Source organism: Bufo bufo, chromosome 2 (assembly GCF_905171765.1).
Source record: "Bufo bufo chromosome 2, aBufBuf1.1, whole genome shotgun sequence".
NCBI classification, from domain to species: domain Eukaryota; kingdom Metazoa; phylum Chordata; class Amphibia; order Anura; family Bufonidae; genus Bufo; species Bufo bufo.
This window is the reverse complement of record NC_053390.1, coordinates 79,439,452-79,458,495: the sequence shown is the minus strand read 5'-3', so window position 1 is coordinate 79,458,495 and position 19,044 is coordinate 79,439,452. Positions and strand designations below refer to the sequence as shown.

The window sequence follows — 19,044 nt, the reverse complement described above, 5'->3', positions numbered from 1 at the left end:
CTGCAGCAGCATTATGCATAAAGCAATCTTTAGTTTCTTCACTTACCACTGTTTTCCTTGAGTTTTCCCCTTAGTTACAGCTGTTTTGAATCCTACCTTATGAGGATCTTCTCAAGATGGCTCCTCTGCCAGTTCTCTGAGGCCAAAACTGCATTCTCTCAGGTCACATACAAACTAGCTGTAGCCAGCAGCTTCCTGCCAGCCAATCAGATTTAGATTACAGAGAGACACGCCTCCTCACTCTGAAGCCTAATGCAGGCATGCAGTGTGAAGGACTGCCCCTCTGTCTTCCTAGCCGGAGACAGATGAGCCATAGCAACGGTCTTTTAAGGAAGCAGTGGAAAGGGACAGGAGACATTAATGAAAGCTGTTATTATAAGGAAATTACAGATCTTTTGGCGATCATTGAGAGACTAACTCAGGTATACATGCCTAGCTCTAATAAACTAGCAAATAAAAAAAAATATGACAGTTATCCTTTAAAGTGGACAATAACTTTAAGATGTTTAAGTTCTTAATGTGAAGAAGGCCTTTTGTATTCACAGAAAACCTTTAAACTTCAAATGACTCTGGAACCTCTGAACCAAACTTGTAAAGACGATGCTAAGAATGAGCCGTGCGGAGCTCGCTTTGGGACAGCAATAGCTTCCGTGAAGGATCTTAACCTTGATGGATTCAATGATGTGGCTATTGGAGCTCCATTAGAAGGAGATCACAGAGGAGCTGTGTATATTTATCATGGAAGTGGAAGGTCTATAAAGAAAGACTATGCTCAGGTATATGTATACTGTAATGAGATCACATCACTAGGGCAGGCCTAGTGAGAAGACTCGCTTCATTACTAATTGTAGAGTATAGAGTGCACCTGACACTGCAGTGTATTCAGTTTAGAGCACATTCACATGTACCAAGAGTAGCGTGGCAGAAAGATGAACCAAAAGAACACACATATGTTTATACATAACTATGAAGGTCCATAAGAGCCTCATCACCATTTTTGCAAAGGAACTGAAGTCACTTTCAATCTGCTTAAAGGGGTTATCCAAACCTCAAAAACCCACCCACAATGCCCAGGCCCCTCATACAGAGTATACTTACTTGGTCCCGGGTGCCTGTGTCCTTCTGGATCCCTCCACCGTCGCCTGCATCTTCCCGGTGTGCAGATGACAACATCTATCGACAAGAGGGGTGCAACCACTAGCAGGCTGCGATGGTGACCTGTCACTTTGCATCACATGTAAAGTCACACGTGACGCAAGGGGGCAGGACTACTTCGCTGCTATTGGCTGCACCCCCCATGGACAGATGTTGCGATCTGCATGCCATGGAGATGCAGCGACGGGTGTGAAGGAATCCAGAAGGACACAGGTGTTGAGGACCAGGTAAATATTCTCTGTATGAGGGATACAAGCATTGTCAGTGGGTTTTCCAGGTTTGGATAATCCCTTTAAGTTATACACAACTTGCTATTTCAGACTCTTTGATGCCAAACCTTAAAGTCATGCTTGAACCCACTAATTTTTATTAAGTGATGGCCTATAGGACTTCATTGAGAGCAGGAAGCACTGCAGTGACAAGCACAGTCCACTACAAAAAAGTTGGAGCTGTCTGCTTCTGGCACTGGAGATATAGCCGAACAGCTGATCGACAGAGATGCAGAGTGTCGGACCCCTGCTGATCAGCTAATGATGGCCTTCATGAAAGGTGGACAACCCCTATAGTCACAGAACTACTTTTTTGTATACTTAGACATGGTCAGATTCAAGAATGTGTGAGCCCTTAAGTGACCGCATCACAATGGACCCCCCTTTTAGTTTACTTTTGGCCTTACAAGTGCAGAGCATCTTTACCCAGATTTCCATGAGCACCACCAAGCTTTTCTTACCTAAAGTTGATGTTGGCCCTGATGTAGAGAAAGCACATGAACCCATATGTTTTTGTTTGCTTTGTTTACTTGTCTAATGCAGAAAACATTTCATTATATTCTACTAATTTAGCATTTCTATTAACGTAATCTTCACAGCGTATACCATCAGGTGGGGATGGGGAGAAAGTTAAGTTCTTTGGTCAGTCCATACATGGTGAACTGGACTTAAACGGAGATGGCCTAACAGATGTAACAATTGGAGGAGCTGGAGGTGCAGCTCTTTTCTGGTGTGTATGAAGGATCTTTTATTTTTTTAATAGATACAGCCAACTAATCTGTCATGCTTGTTAGGAAAATTGTGAGTCCCACTGGGCACTAGGTCTAGATCCAAGGAAGGACCTAAGGACCTTCCCAGACACTTGAGGAATTTTAAAGAGGATCTCACCCATCTTGCCTGACTAACCACTGAGCTGTGTGAGGTTTCAGCAGCGGCAGAGGAGGAGGTACACTGAACGGAACTTGTTAGTCAGACTGAGTGATAGCAGATTGAGTTTAGCTCATTCATGCAATGTACTCATGTGCTATCTGTCTCTAGCTGGATCCATAAAATAATCATTTCAATAGCAGACAGGGAACCTTTCAAACAAATTATACATCTGGTCTAAGATATTTTAGGATGCACCTAATTTATGACGAAGCCTGCTCCTTGTCATATATTAGGCATATCCTCCAATATTTCATAATATGTGAACTTTGAAGATATAATTATGCCGCTTAAACAAATGCTTACTACTAAGAGCCAGAGCTCTAATCTCATGTCTGCATTGCCAGCTATAAGAAGTGCAGTGGACAAGCCACATGTTTATACCCATAGAGAGGGAAGGACGAGCAGTTGCCAGATACTTCTGGCATACTTCTTAAAAAATACAAGACGCCAAGTATTGTGAATGACTCTTATACAAACTAGATTATCATCAGATACCATTGACATTAACCATCTAATGTTTGTCCTGCATAAGTCATTGCTGCTGGGGGAGCTTCCAACAAACTTGATCTGCCCCTACTGGGGACTAATATAAGTGGATACATTGGAGGGAAATTCAGACTACAGTATATTAAAGTCCTATGCCAATTTTATGGTGTAGAAAAGTTGCAAATGTTGGCCTGTTTATCGTTAAGATTTGCATCTTTTCCCCCTTTTATGCCACAGTTATCACTTTTCTAAAAAGTGGGCAGAAGAGTTGAGGTGTGGGTGTCACATTTAACAATACTTGCACCAAAAAATTGTGTACAACTTCTCAAAACAGATTACGGTATGTAGTAGGGTTGATAGAATTATCTGCTGCTGACATGATGATTCTCAGTGATTGTAATGTGCTAAGTGACATCTGAGAGGAGGCAAGTCCAGGAATAACCACTAGAAGGAACATCCTCTATTCTGGGAGACTAAGGGGAGCTTCTACTGATAGAATCTGACTACACAAGAGACCGTTTGTATTCAGGAACCACTTATGAAGTACAGAATTCTATCCACCAGTAGTAGATGCTTCTAGTAGCAAACTTGGTAATGAAGATATTTAACAACGTGGTGGACTTTTATATTTTACAGTTATTGGCCACACGTCATCTAAAGGTGAACTTTGAAAACTTTGAAATTTATGTATTTTAATCAGTTTCACTGTAAATAGATTATTTTTCTAAGGTCCCGGGATGTTGCAGAGGTGGAAGTCAGGCCGTTTTTTAACCCGGATGTCATCAATATGGAACATAAAAATTGCAATATGCATAATAAGGAGGCTGTCTGCATTACTGCTAAATATTGTTTTGATATTATTATTAAATCTAGGACAAACAAACAGGAAACCTTTGGTGAGTGTGAGAGAGCACGAATAAAACTGGATTTGTAAGTGATCTTGTTTTAACATATTCTTGGTTATGTCTACAGACCTGGAATACAAAATTACGTTGGATTCACATAGGTTCCTCTCCCGGAGTCTTTTCACAGAGACAAATGGAAGAACTGTACAAGGCACTGTCACACGAAGTGGAGACTGTGTGAACCATAACTTCTATATGGTGGCAAGTAAAGGCTTGTTAATACTATATTGTTTAAATCCATGATAGTAAATTGATTACAGGGTGTCCTACTAATCTGTCCCTCTAGCAATCTCCTGTGATGGGCGGGGTAAGCATTTGTCCATACTCTAATACGCCTTTAATTACAAACAATACAAAAACAAGCAAGGAAAACACTAATGTATAAGACACCAACAAATAATCACAATCATTTTCTGTACTTAATTATAGGAGAAGCCAGATTTTCTAAACTCTGTCAACGTTTCGGTTGAGTTTAATTTTAAGGATCCAGAGGACGGTCCTGTTCTGAGCCAAGAACGACCGAACATTGTAAATGCCTATGTAAGTAGTTCACATATACTAATATATATCTAGATGTAGTAGGGTAAAGTTTGTCCATGCAGAAAAGCTGAGTTTGTCATAACTCTTCATTTTAGGATATGGCCAGACATTCAGATTCAGTTCTGGAAGTGATTCAAAAAGTTGCATCTGTCCTTAATACTTTCTTCCCTTTTATGACCCACTCCTGATTTTGGCTTTCAAAACTGCATGAGGAAACCTGACCATTTGGCCGTACCCTTAAACATGTATTTTGAGATCAGGGAAAATAAGGAGATTTATCAATGTTTTAACCCCTTACATTTATGCGGCTAAAAATTTGCAAATGATGGTGCACCCCATATTTGCACCATAATTTGCAACTTCTTGAGCTTCTCACCACTTTTCTAAAGTGGCAAAAAAGGGACGGGGCTTAGTGGCAATGGGGCAGCACCTCTATGGTCCCCCGGATTTACTATAATTTACATCAGAAACCGGAAACCAGAAAAGTTATAGCTCAAACCTCAGCCATTCCCTTTCTGGTGTAGACAGGCTCAGACTGGCCCACCCTGAGAGGCGGGGGATTCCTCGGTAGGCCCCCAGTCTCCTGCGCCCAGAGATAAGACGGAGGAGTAATTATTGCTCTTGTTTCTCAGGAGAGATAATTATTGTAACCACTAGGTGGCAGTATCGCACAGTGATGTAGCCTCCTACTGGTGTACAATGTACAGGAGGCTTCGCAGTATCTTCTAAACTTCCCGGCTGCTGGCAGTGAAGGAGGAGAGAACATGTCTGGCCATCCTCCTGCCCTCCCTGCTGTCAGAAAACTGGCTGCTGGAGAGGAGGACTTCTCTGCGGTGCTGGGCTGAAGTCTCAGGTGTGTTACAGTAGTGATCTGTAGGAGACTGTAAGGGGGAAATAGGAGATTTGTTTATAGCAGACACAGATCTGTGTATGTGTGCTGATCTCTGCAGAGTTCAGAGTGGCATTGAGGGGACTCTGCCCTAGGTCCCCCAATGCCTCTGCTTTAGGTGCACCCTCATAAGTGCCTCAGCTCCAGATGCCCCCCAATGCCCCCACTCTAAATGCACCCCTAATATTGCATCTTTTCCAGTTGACCCCCTTAAACCTTTGCCCCAGGATCACCACTGGGAGTCCCAGGCTATGAGCTGTGCGCTATGATTGGCCAGCGCTGCAGCAAGGGACAACCCTAATACAAAAACTCTGCCCCGTACAACAGAGGGAGCTGCACACACCGGAGCCTATACCGGGCGAACGGAGCGGCGCCCAGACATACTAGTAAGTGCAGGGGGACCCCTGGGCGCCGCTCTGCCCACTGATATAGTTAGTTTTTAGTTTTTAAACTAGTGAAAGGTCCTCTTTAAGGATAGGGAATGTGAAAGGTGAAACAGCTATGACACGACAGGTGATATGTGTCTGATTGATGGGGGTCTGACTGCTGGGGCCCCCATGATCAAGGGAACGTGGTCTTAAGACCCTTGTGTACATAGATTGGCGGTAATGTAATTGAATGTCTCAGGACCCCTTTTTTCATGATCAGTGGGTATTCCAGCAGTCAGACCCCCAGCAATTTGATATTTATCACCTATCCTGTAGATAGGCGATAGGTCATTATGGTAGGACAACCCTTTTAAATATACTTGACTTTTTGCGTGTTTGCGAATTTTGCTCTATATTAGTTTTTTTTTTGAATATCCGCTATATTGCTATATATTCTTGTTTTAGAATATTACGAATATTCGAAAAAACTAAGTTATAGCAATATAGAGAATATTCGAAAAAATTGAATATAGAGCAATTTAGCTAATATAGTGCTATAATCTTCTTTGTCTAATAGTTGTAAGTTGAAAAATTCTCAATAAAAAATTTGAATCCGAAAATTCGAATTCCAAAAATTAGCATATTACACAATCATTACCTTTCCGATTTTTCAAGAAAAAAAAATTTGAGAATTTTCAACGAATATTCTACAAAATATTCGCGAAATATCACGAATTCGAATATGACCCCTGCCGCTCATCACTACCAGCATGCACCAGTGTCTTCTTATGCAGAACATGGGTCTTTGTGGCCTCTCAAGCTCCCGGACCCGGTAGCTACTGCTACCTCTGCACCCCCTATAGCTACGCCCCTGATTATGCTGCTAAATCAAATCCCATGAAATGTGAAGGAATAATGGTGATAACACTAAAGCCTCTGAACACACGCTCAGTTGGTAGGATATGGATATGGAAGGGGGTCAGGGATAGTAAGAACTGACTGCAATGCACACCTAGGTGAGGCAGGTACTTGTTGAGGTACAGAGAAGAGACCAGAGCTGCAGAGAGGTTAGTAAAGAAGCTAAAAAGGTAAAAATGACAGTGGAAAGCAACATTTTTTACATTGATATGGCTATCATAATGGTGTGCATTAATATAAAATGTATATTTTATTTTAAATTTGTGGGATAAGCCCTTTAATCAGTAGTGAATTGTGCTCACTGTATAGCATACATATGCTTTATTTTACAGCTTCCGTTCACCATGGATTGTGGAGCTAAGAAGAGATGTGTAGCCGATCTTGCATTGGATGCCTGGTTAACTATAGGTGACACAAGGTGATATCTTGTCTTGTACAATGATTTGAAATGCCTGAAGTACAATAAAAATCAACTCAATTGTTAAGCTGCATGGAAGGTATAAATTAGAAACAAGGACTAAAAGAGCCACATTTATTGTGGTGTCCACATATCTTCAATATCATTTGCCTGACAGCAATTCAAACTGAGACTCCATATATAAACTTGGCCAAGCATATATATGTGTTCTCAATGTGGAGAGGGGATTAAGTCACTGACACATCTAGCAGCGCCTTATGTCCTTTGAGAACACAGAATTACACATGTTAAAATCCAACATGTCCAATCTTCTTTCCCTGACATCAGCCATCAGGAACAGTTGGCACATCTGATTCCCATACCCCAAGATAGATAGTTGGTCCCACCAAAGTCAGACTATTTGGTAGAATTCACCACTCACAAAGCAAGTAGAAACTACTTCTGGAGTTAAAAAAAAAATTCAGTCTCCAGGGGAGACAAAGCTTTTTTGCCATGAGAGCTGTGAATTTGAGGAATAATCATCTCAGGACATGGTCACATCCAGAACAGTCAAATGCTGAAAGATACTTTAGAAAATTTCTTGGAACACAAAGGCTATATGCCAAAAGCCAGGTATATGCAAGCCATCAGTCTATCCACGAGACAGATGACAGGCTTAGTCAGCATACCTTACAATGGCAGCCTTGTGCACTAGAAGACATTCAAAACCAGCTCTCATCTGACTGAGAGCCAGTAAGCCTCCAAGTTACTTCAGATCTGTTGGATGGCTTGGGTGGACCTGCGCACCTAGATCAATATCATTAGGGAGACAAAAAGTTTTCTGATTGTCCTAACATAATATTCAATAACCTTTCTATACAGTTTTGTCATGTAAAAACTAATTTGCATAAACATGGACATATGGGAAAGACATGCAAATGAGCAGATTCTGCCTTGTTTTTCAGCTGAAAAAACATTTGCATGGAAAATTTGCGATCTACACTACTCATGAACAAAGCCATCTATTGGTTTCATAGTCTTATGACAAGAGTAATAGTATTGTCATAACACTATGAAACCAATAGATAGTGCTGTTCATGAGTCATGAACAGCGCCATCTATTGGTTTCATAGTCTTACGACAAGATTATTAGTGTAGCCTTTCGAATGGAAAATTCACGATTAGAATATTCGCGATCTACACTACTCATGACAAAAGTAATAGTATTGTTATAAGACTATAAAAACCAATAGATGGCGCCTTTTGCATGGAAAATTCGCAATAAAAATTTGCGTTTAGAATATTCGCGATCCACACTACTCATGAACAGCGCCATCTATTGGATTCATAGTCTCGTCATAAGACTATGAAACCAAAAGATGGTGCTGTTCATGAGTCATTACAAGCAGGGCAATAGTCCTCAGATACACCCTAGCAAGCTTATATTACCGCAGATAAAGTGCTAAAAGATGTGTAAATGATAGCAGCAATTCAATATACACCTCAGTGTTAGTGCAGGCTATTATAGGCCGAGTGCTACACGGTGGGTGGACTCTATTGAGCAGTGTGCCCACTTATTAGAGCCCCAACAAGATGAACAGCGCCATCTATTGGTTTCATAGTCTTATGACAAGAGTAGATCACAAATTTTCCATGAAAATGGTTTTTCAGCTGAAAAACAAGGCAGATTCTGCTCATTTGCATGTCTTTCCCATATGCCCATGTTTATGCAAATGAGTTTTTACATGACAAAACTGTATAGAAAGGCTATTGAATATTATGTTAGGACAATCTGAAAACTTTTTGTCTCCCTAATGATATTGATCTAGGTGCGCAGGTCCACCAAAGCCATCCAACAGATCTAAAGTAACTTTGAGGCTTACTAGCTTTCAGTCAGATGAGAGCTGGTTTTGAATGTCTCAGTGCACAAGGCTGCTATTATAAAGTAAGCTGAATAAGCCTGTCATCTGTCTCATGGATAGATTGATGGCTTGCATATACCTGGCTTTTGGCATATATCCTTTGTGTGGTTGTCTATTGTATGTATTAGATAATAGGAGTCCAAGATGCATTCAGCCATCCTCTTAATGCTGTTTCCAAACCATTTTTATGGCGTTTCCATCAATTTCTAACCTTTTTTTGTGAGCCAGACACCCTCTCTTCTTCAGAGCAAGGGGGTGCCTGGTTTGATGCTCAGGTCTCCCATTGACTTTCATTGAATTAATTTGTACTTGAGCACCTGCAGTATTCGGCCAAGCATTAGGATGTGCCGAGCATATCGATGCTTGAGCCAAACAGCAGTTTGGCCGAGCATGCTCGCTCAACACTAGTTTAGAGATAAGACTTATTAGACACAAAGTAAAAGTGAAAGTACCAGCCACACAGTTAGAAAAACAGTTAACCCTTTGTGACTGAACAGCTCAATATTTTTAATAAAGGGCAGTTGAAAATATAATTTTTAGCCAAAAATAAGTTAAATGCAATCATAATTTTTTTTTTATTTCAAAGGTGTACATAGCCTTTAACTTCCTGGTCAACGGTGTCTGCCAGGATACATCAAAGCTGTCATAACTTTATCCCCATGAGAGCTGATTACAGGGGGCTTCAGCAGTTCTTATCAGAAGTTTCTTGTGAACTGGGGTTACACTATATGGACAAAAGTATTGGGACACCTACATATAACACCTACAGGATCTTGTATGACATCTCATTCTAAATCCATTTGAATTATTATGGTGTTAATGTTAATCCTTCCTTAGCTAAAACATATTCCACTCTTCTGGGAAGGCTTTCTACAAGATTTTAGAGTGTGTCTGTGGGAATTTTTGCCCGTTCATCCAGAAAAGCATTTGTGAAGTTAGACATGGATGTTGGATAAGAGGCTTGCAATCTCTGTTCTAGTCCATTCCAACAGTGTTGGACATAGAAACCCATGCCTTGAAGCTCCTGGCACACAGTTTTTGTGCTGATGTTAAAGGTGTTCTCCGGGCTTTTAATATTGATGACCTATCTTCAGGATAGGTCATCAATACTAAAAGCCCAGATAACCCCTTTAATGTCAAAGGAGGGTTAGACTCTAAAGTTATTGAGTCAGCAGAGCATGGGCAACTTTCATGCACTATGCACCTCAGCACTAAGTGACCCCGCTTGGTAACTTAATGTGGTCTGCCACTTCATGGCTGAGTTGCTTTTGGAGGTACGGTAAGTGGACCCCAAAGTTTATAAGGAAGCCATGACAGCTTGGACGTATTCTGTCAGACATCATTGACTTATAATCTAGATTCTGGAGAGGTTCTAGAATATTGATGACTTTTCTGACATAAAACTTCCTCATCTGTGAATGACTGTATTATTATAACTACAAAGCAAATCATTCATATTTCCTGATGTCTACTGGGGTGTAGCTATAGGGGCTACAGAGGTAGCAGACACTCCCAGGCCAGAAAAAGCAGTTTGGTGGGGCACTGTTATAGGTTACTACATTAAGTCCATATTTGAGAATTTCTAAGATACATATAGAAATATGAATTATATTGTACATGCATTGTCAGAATTTTATGGTCACATAACTTCGATGTCCTTATCTAGCTCATATTTCCTATTTCTTTTTCTAGTTTTAACCAGACAGTTGTAAAATATAACAAGGACAAGTTCCATGTTACTGTAATGATAAAGAACAACTGGGACAGCGCGTATAACCCTACTGTAACAATGAGATACTCCCCGAATATTATACTAGCTGGAATTGAGGTAAACTATGACATTAGTATATACAGGGGTCTGGGACTGGAATATTGATAACCGGTGAATGATCCGGCCTCCTCACATCTCTCCAAGCAAAGCGACATACATTGAATAGCGGCTGTGCTTGATATTGCAGTCCAGGCCATTCACTTGAATATGATTGAGCTGCGCGTAGGCCATGTGATCAATAAACATGACGACATGCGACCAATGAACGTGACATCATTGCCCTAGGAAGAGGCTGCAGTGATTACGAAGCATAACAGCCTCTTCAAATAACTGATCTGCAGTGTTAAGTTAGTCAGACCCCCAATGATCAGATATTGACAGTGGAAATGTGTCTGTATAAGTCCTCAATGAACTGCTTATAACTAACCTGTAAAATTAGAGTATGTTCAACTGTCGTTTAACAATTATACGCTTTTTTGGAGAGTCGGGACACAAAAAATATGACTGCCATTACAGCTTTTACTTGAGTTACCATGTTATTCTCTTGCTGTTTTTAGGTCTACAAATCTCTGCTGATATTTCTATTCTGGCTGGAAAAAAGTAACATTTTGACTGCCTGCTGCCACCACTAGAGGGAGCTTACTGCCTAATGTGTTATTATTGAGTACAATGTATAAACAGTATGCAGTAAGCTCCTAAGATCCCCTAGAGGTGGAGGCAGGCAGCCAAAATGTTATCATTTTTTTAAATATATGTCTATACAATTAAGAGCGTCACAATTGTAATAAAGATAGATGAAAAAGGTAATTAACACAGAATTTGAACCCACAGTATTAAATAAAATAAATGCTGTCCATTGTGGACATTCACTTTAGGGTGAACGTCACTGCGTGACTAAACAGTAGTAGTTCAGCTGCCCCGGAAAGCAGGGTGACAACCCTTGCAGAAGTTCTAATGACAGCCATATTGATTGTCATCTAGCTTTTCATAAATATAATGAGTAGAATTTTAACAATTCCCAAAAAAAGGGTAAAAGTTTACAACGTTTTTTTCATCTTATCCTTTTTTCTTTAATGGTAGGATAAGCCACAAGTGAGCTGTGAGTCAGATACAGATTTTGCCTGTAAAGTTGGATACCCTTTCCTAAAGAGGGAGGAATCGGTAAGTTACGGTTAATCAGCTAGTGGCCCAGATTTACTAATGTGTCAGTGTTTAGAATCTATGTATGGTGCAGCTATGGTTTTTATTATTTTTTTACGACTTGATCAACACGGGGTGGGCTTGGTGGAAAGGAGGTAGAGCTCCGCTAAAAAAAGGTGGGGCCCCAAGATGTGCCATATTGTGCCACAATTGTGCCATAAAATAAACCAATAGTTGGTATACAGTTAGACAAAAGGGTCTAATTCTACACCACATTTATCATCCAACATGAGGCACTGTGATAAATCTGGTGCAGGTCTAGACTGTCTGTCTAAGGTTATGCCATCTATAGGGTTAGAAATTCTGGGCCAATGTGTATACAGGCAAACATCAATGTCATCAGTGATTGGTGAGGAGGTGGGGGAGCTGGGCTCATAACTACCATCTGCTGTATTCTTCCTTTTGGGCTATTATCCACACAGGTTGTGCCTTTTGGTATAATACCGTAGCTAGTCAGACCTACCATGATAATATGCTGCCCTCATGTAGGATTACATATTCTGATGACCACCCTGCTTTCAGCACTCACAACTGAAACAATTTGGCTTGTTTTATGCAAACGTAAAAATAAAATGTATGCCAAAATCATATGGCAAACGATGCTACATGTTTGTATGCATCTCCTCACTGATATTATAAATATATATTTTAGAATTAGAGATGAGATTCAAATTTTGGCAAATTCTAAACTTTTGTAATTCATTCTGCACGAATCACTCAAAATAATGGCCACCACTTTAAAGGGAAGAAGACATCTGACACCAAAAGGGAATCATTTTTGGGCCATTTTTTTATTTAAAAATAAAATCCTCCAGGGTAGAGATGAGCAAATTCTAACAAATTAATTTGTTTCATTAGCTGGGACATCCCGCCCAGGCCTGTCAATCACCCACCTGCACTGATGCCAAAGCTCAAATTCTACTTACACAGCGACTCAGAAGTGGCAGTAGCTGCTTCCAAAGCTGAATTTGAGCTTTGGCATCAGCGCAGGCAGGAGCTTGACAAGGCTGAGCAGGGAAAGCTCCTACAGGTGAAGAAGTCTGGCTGAAAGGGGTTGTCCCTCGAAAAATATTCTACAGTTTTCAAACCAGCACCAAGATCTGAATACTATTGTAATTGCATGCAATTTAAAATTTAGCACCTTCACTGAGTATTCAATAAAATGTATCAGTATAGCGCCACCTGCTGTTTGTTTGTTTTTTATTTCTTTGACCTGCTCACTGAGATGGTCGCACATGCTCAGTTTCATCCTTCAACTGCTTCCTTAGTTGTGATAGGGAGAGCTGAGACACGCCCCCTGAGCTGCAACAGAAAAGACACTCTTCTTGAGCTGTCAGCTTGATATAAATCTAGCAGAGCAATGAATGGAGAGATCTCTGGATTCATGTGAGGTACAGGGCTGGTTCTAGCTTTGTTAGAAAGAGGTTGTCATGTACTATATGATGTCTGATTTTCACTTTTTACATTAGTCATGGGATAACCCCTTTAAGTGAGGAATCAATTTGTTAGAATCAATTCACTCATCTCTACTCCAAGCCATGTGTTATTAAACAAGCAGTTTTTTTTTTACCACTGGCTAACATCTGTTTACCCATACCCATATCTGTCACTGTCTTGACATTAAAGATATTGAAAGGGGTTGGATACAGTCCCAGGGGACCTCAGCATGTCATAAAGAAGTTTTCAGGACAATTTGGTTACTTTTGTTTCAGACTTAAATCCAATTCTACCGCATCAGAACTCGAAATAAAGTTTGGGAAATTCACTCATCTCTAGTTAGGCTATGTTGACACCATGTTCGGTGAACATATTCTGCTTATGCAAAGGGAAGGCTCCTGAGAGTCCTGACGCATATGTCTAAGGTAGCCATAGACATGCACTTTCCTATACAGCAGGCCACCACAAATACAGGGAGTGCAGAATTATTAGGCAAGTTGTATTTTTGAGGATTAATTTTATTATTGAACAACAACCATGTTCTCAATGAACCCAAAAAACTCATTAATATCAAAGCTGAATATTTTTGGAAGTAGTTTTTAGTTTGTTTTTAGTTTTAGCTATTTTAGGGGGATATCTGTGTGTGCAGGTGACTATTACTGTGCATAATTATTAGGCAACTTAACAAAAACAAATATATACCCATTTCAATTATTTATTTTTACCAGTGAAACCAATATAACATCTCAACATTCACAAATATACATTTCTGACATTTAAAAACAAAACAAAAACAAATCAGTGACCAATATAGCCACCTTTCTTTGCAAGGACACTCAAAAGCCTGCCATCCATGGATTCTGTCAGTGTTTTGATCTGTTCACCATCAACATTGCGTGCAGCAGCAACCACAGCCTCCCAGACACTGTTCAGAGAGGTGTACTGTTTTCCTCCTTGTAAATCTCACATTTGATGATGGACCACAGGTTCTCAATGGGGTTCAGATCAGGTGAACAAGGAGGCCATGTCATTAGATTTTCTTCTTTTATACCCTTTCTTGCCAGCCACGCTGTGGAGTACTTGGACGCGTGTGATGGAGCATTGTCCTGCATGAAAATCATGTTTTTCTTGAAGGATGCAGACTTCTTCCTGTACCACTGCTTGAAGAAGGTGTCTTCCAGAAACTGGCAGTAGGACTGGGAGTTGAGCTTGACTCCATCCTCAACCCGAAAAGGCCCCACAAGCTCATCTTTGATGATACCAGCCCAAACCAGAACTCCACCTCCACCTTGCTGGCGTCTGAGTCGGACTGGAGCTCTCTGCCCTTTACCAATCCAGCCACGGCCCATCCATCTGGCCCATCAAGACTCACTCTCATTTCATCAGTCCATAAAACCTTAGAAAAATCAGTCTTGAGATATTTCTTGGCCCAGTCTTGACGTTTCAGCTTGTGTGTCTTGTTCAGTGGTGGTCGTCTTTCAGCCTTTCTTACCTTGGCCATGTCTCTGAGTATTGCACACCTTGTGCTTTTGGGCACTCCATTGATGTTGCAGCTCTGAAATATGGCCAAACTGGTGGCAAGTGGCATCTTGGCAGCTGCACGCTTGACTTTTCTCAGTTCATGGGCAGTTATTTTGCGCCTTGGTTTTTCCACACGCTTCTTGCGACCCTGTTGACTATTTTGAATGAAACGCTTGATTGTTCGATGATCACGCTTCAGAAGCTTTGCAATTTTAAGAGTGCTGCATTCCTCTGCAAGATATCTCACTATTTTTGACTTTTCTGACCCTGTCAAGTCCTTCATTTGACCCATTTTGCCAAAGGAAAGGAAGTTGCCTAATAATTATGCACACCTAATATAGGGTGTTGATGTCATTAGACCACACCCCTTCTCATTACAGAGATGCACATCACCTAATATGCTTAATTGGTAGTAGGCTTTCGAGCCTATACAGCTTGGAGTAAGACAACATGCATAAAGAGGATGATGTGGTCAAAATACTAATTTGCCTAATAATTCTGCACGCAGTGTACAAATACTGTGCAATATGGACTGATGTCCAATACAGTGAAATATGTCAGTGGTATTCAATAGAGAATACTTCTAACATATACCTCCGACATACAGACCAAGCATCATCCAAGAAGCTGTATGACATTTACTTGCAAGTTGCAACATACGGTAATATAGGGTCTACTGTATTCCAGTAGAATATAAGCATAGTAAGGAGACTCTGGTAAGCAAAAATAAAATAAAAATAAACCCTCTAGAAAACACATCCGTCCAATCATGGATTTTTCAGTACCGGGTATAGCGGTTAGACAGTGTAGAGATACGGTGCTAGTACACTGGGCAGTGAGCCTCTAGACTGCTGAATCACTATCATGTTAGACGGTGTATTATGTGATGATTTTTTTTTCTAATTTTCCTCTTTCTGAAGATCACATTCACAGTAACTTTCCAGTTCAACATCTCACACCTTCTGGATACAGTGTCTATACTTATTAACGCAGTAAGGTATGGCATCAATAACATGACCTTCTTTATTACTTCCTTCAAATATACAGCTTGCATGTGTTTTATGGACATGTTCTCTTCTTGCACTCTTGGGTGAATATTTTTGGGAATATATCTAAGCGCTGTCAGGGAGTACTAAGGTCACCATCTCGAATACAGCCAATGAACTCCAAAACCCTTAGCATGCCGTGAGGCCGGATGGACTTTGTCACTAGGGCCTCAGGTTACATCTGCGGAGCTGATTTCAGAAAACTGATGCGGGCACACTAATGGCAGACCTTCAAGAATGGATAAAGGTACAAAGGGAAGTCAGGAGGCATGGGAGACAGACGCCATCAATGCAGAACATGATAGGTTAATCCAGAGGCAGGCCAAGGTCAGTTACCAGGAAAATCGATATAAGCAGGAACACATGGTAAATCCAAAAACAAGCCAGAAGTCAGTTCACCAGAACAGTCAGTAGGAGGACTTGCTGTGTCCTTCATTACAGAGACATCCCATTAATTTGAATGGACACTTTGTAATGCTTAATTTACCATGTAGAGGTGCTGAAGGGAAACTGAACACTTGCTGCTAGGTTCTCCCTCAGATTACAGTAGATTGCTGGGGTCCCACCAAGAGGACACTTTTGTATTTGCTTATTGTCAAGGGACCCAGTATGGATTGTCCACAATGGAGAACCCCTTTAAACATTTTGTTAAAAAAGAAAATCTAATCTTAGTGTGTTCCCACCACCTCCTTCCCCTCTCACAGCATGGGGTCTCACACAGACACTGACGGAGAGACAAGGCAGCTGCATCTGTCTCCTTCCTGTCTAATGCTTACCGTTTTGTACAGATTTTTCCTGAGGTCAGGGAACGGGGACTACAGGTTTTTGGAAGAAGAGAGATGTCACTTTCTTTTAATAAATGTATCTGCCATAGTTTAATGTCTTTGCATATACTACTGATGTATGCTATAATAAAATAACTATAGTGCTGGATAAATGATGTTTGTTGTGGATTGTATTGCACTAATTGTAATGGAAGCTCAGCAGATTGATATATAGTTTTGTAAAACTTGTAACTTACCGTATACATTTATCGTCCAACTTAAAGGGGTTCACAATCCTTTGTTAGATAACCATGTCGGCTGTGTCCTGGGAATATCCACATAAAGACTTGGACTCAGTATATTTCCCAGTGTTGGCGCCCGTCGCACCACACATTTAATGCCGCTTCTTGTGCATTCAGACCAGTTTTTATCATAACTCAAAACAGGAAGATGTTTTTTAATGATTTGACATATATCCCTATACTCCTCACTGTAGCAAGTGGAGAACATAATAGCATTGTCACTGGACAGACTGCTAATGTCTTGCTTTTCTGTCCAGTGACAATGCTAAATCTCTGTGACCTGATATCATTTCTGGGGCATACAATCTATGTTCTAATCTACTCTTAACCTTATTGGACTCCCTTCTGAATGTATCTACATCAGTACAGTTTTGTCTAGTACGAATCATCTCCCTTTTGGGAATATTGCGAATGACATGTGGGGAGTGGCATGAAGTTGCCAGCAATATTGTATTGCCCGCTGTGACTTTTCTATAAGTGGAGACATGAATGCCCGACACACCTCATCACCCCTAAGAGGTAAATCAGGAAATGGACAGACCTGGCATCATATTGGCAGTCAAAGGAAATAGTATCAAGACACTGATTGAGGTAGGCGAAAAAGGATGGTATGGCCGTCACATCACCCGACCCATATGAACAACAGGTCGCCGATGTAATGGCCATACCATCTTATGGACTCAGAAAAGGGATAGGTATCTACAAGAAGAAACCGTTTCTGCCCACCGACCATGAATATGTTGGCGATAGATGGGAGAACTTGGCTCCCATGGGACACTCCTGACCTCTGTAAATAATATGTATTATTGAACATGAAAAAATGATAAATGTCACCATTGCAATGTATTCCCGCAATACTAAGGTATAATCACTATATGTGTGCAGGAACCATCGAAGGGCCATCAATGCCAGAGTATATGGGATATTTGTATATAAGGACACAACGTCTGACGTAATCCCGGCATATGTGTCCTTCCATTCAAAATTTTCAAATGCCTGTAGCACAGACCCAGTGTCCTTAATATATACAGGAATAAGGTGAACAAGGGGTTGGAGAAGTGAGTCAACCCATTCAGAAAGTCTTTCCGAAAAGGATCCTATCCCTGCCACAATGAGTCTCATAGGCGGGGGAAAAACATTCTTGTGAATTTTTGGCAGCGCATGGAAGATGGAAATAATTGGATATTGTACATAAATGTAATCCACTTCTTTCTGGCTGATGATTGCCATCTCCAAACCCCTGGTCAAAATATGTGACATTTTTTCTTGAAATTATAATAGAGGATTCCCACTGAGTTCAATATACACTGATGTGTCAGCTAGCATTTGCTCAGCACTTGCATTCCAGCAGGTTTAAAAAAAAGACAGGATTTGATCCTACAATATAATTTATCATATCCCTGCAGTCGAACATTGTATTGAAGAAAGTTTTTCTGTTTTTGATTTTATTAGATTGTTATAAAAAAATTTTAAAAGAAAGAAAATTAGATGTTCTGATCTTATTAAGGAGTTAATAGTCATGTGATATCCAAACCACCATGGATTGGTGTGGGAGGAGTATATAAGTAACTGCTTAGTATTAGGGTTGAGCGAACCCGAACTGTAAAGTTCGGGTTCGTACCGAACTTTTGGATTTTTGGACCCCAGACCCGAACCCGAACATTTCAGTAAAAGTTCGGGGTTCGTTGTTTGGCGATTTCTTGGCGCTTTTTGAAAGGCTGCAGAGCAGCCAATCAACAAGCTTTTAACTGTGTGCCCTTAGAAGCCATCAAAGCCATGCCTACTAATGGCATGGCTGTGATTGGCCAGTGCAGCATGTGACCCAGCCTCTATATAAGCTGGAGTCACGTAGCGCTGCACGTCACTCTTCTGTTACTAGGGTAGGGAGAGGATGCTGCTGCTGTGAGGGAGAGAATAGGACAAAATCTGTGATCAGAACTCGAATATAACTCAGCGATCGACATACATTTAGTTGTGTGGGTGCAGTGCACAATCTTTTTACCCTGCCCTGAGCCCAGTGACAGAAATAAATAACTTTTATCCGTCTGTTAGTTAGGTGGGCGGCCGCGGCGGCCATTTTATACAAGCTCAGTGCACTAGCACTGCATCTGAGCGTTTGTTACATTCAAATCCAAGCTTGAAATACTGCACTAATAATCTGGTTTTAAAAAAAACACCCTTTTTGGCAATATACAACATCTGGTGCATTTGCAGGATTAGTCAG

The 19,044-nt window shown here is 40.8% G+C and overlaps 1 protein-coding gene across 1 annotated transcript in view; it reads left to right on the top strand.

Moving 5' to 3' along the window:
- Nucleotides 1–19,044, top strand: part of ITGA1 (integrin subunit alpha 1) — a 233,803-nt gene that overhangs the window by 175,035 nt on the left and 39,724 nt on the right. Inside the window, exons 14-22 of the mRNA XM_040421264.1 lie at nt 546–776; nt 2,024–2,154; nt 3,570–3,736; nt 3,813–3,946; nt 4,175–4,285; nt 6,793–6,878; nt 10,472–10,607; nt 11,631–11,711; nt 15,629–15,705. Of these exons, the coding sequence (XP_040277198.1) occupies nt 546–776; nt 2,024–2,154; nt 3,570–3,736; nt 3,813–3,946; nt 4,175–4,285; nt 6,793–6,878; nt 10,472–10,607; nt 11,631–11,711; nt 15,629–15,705 (1,154 nt within the window). The remainder of the gene's footprint in view (nt 1–545; nt 777–2,023; nt 2,155–3,569; nt 3,737–3,812; nt 3,947–4,174; nt 4,286–6,792; nt 6,879–10,471; nt 10,608–11,630; nt 11,712–15,628; nt 15,706–19,044) is intronic.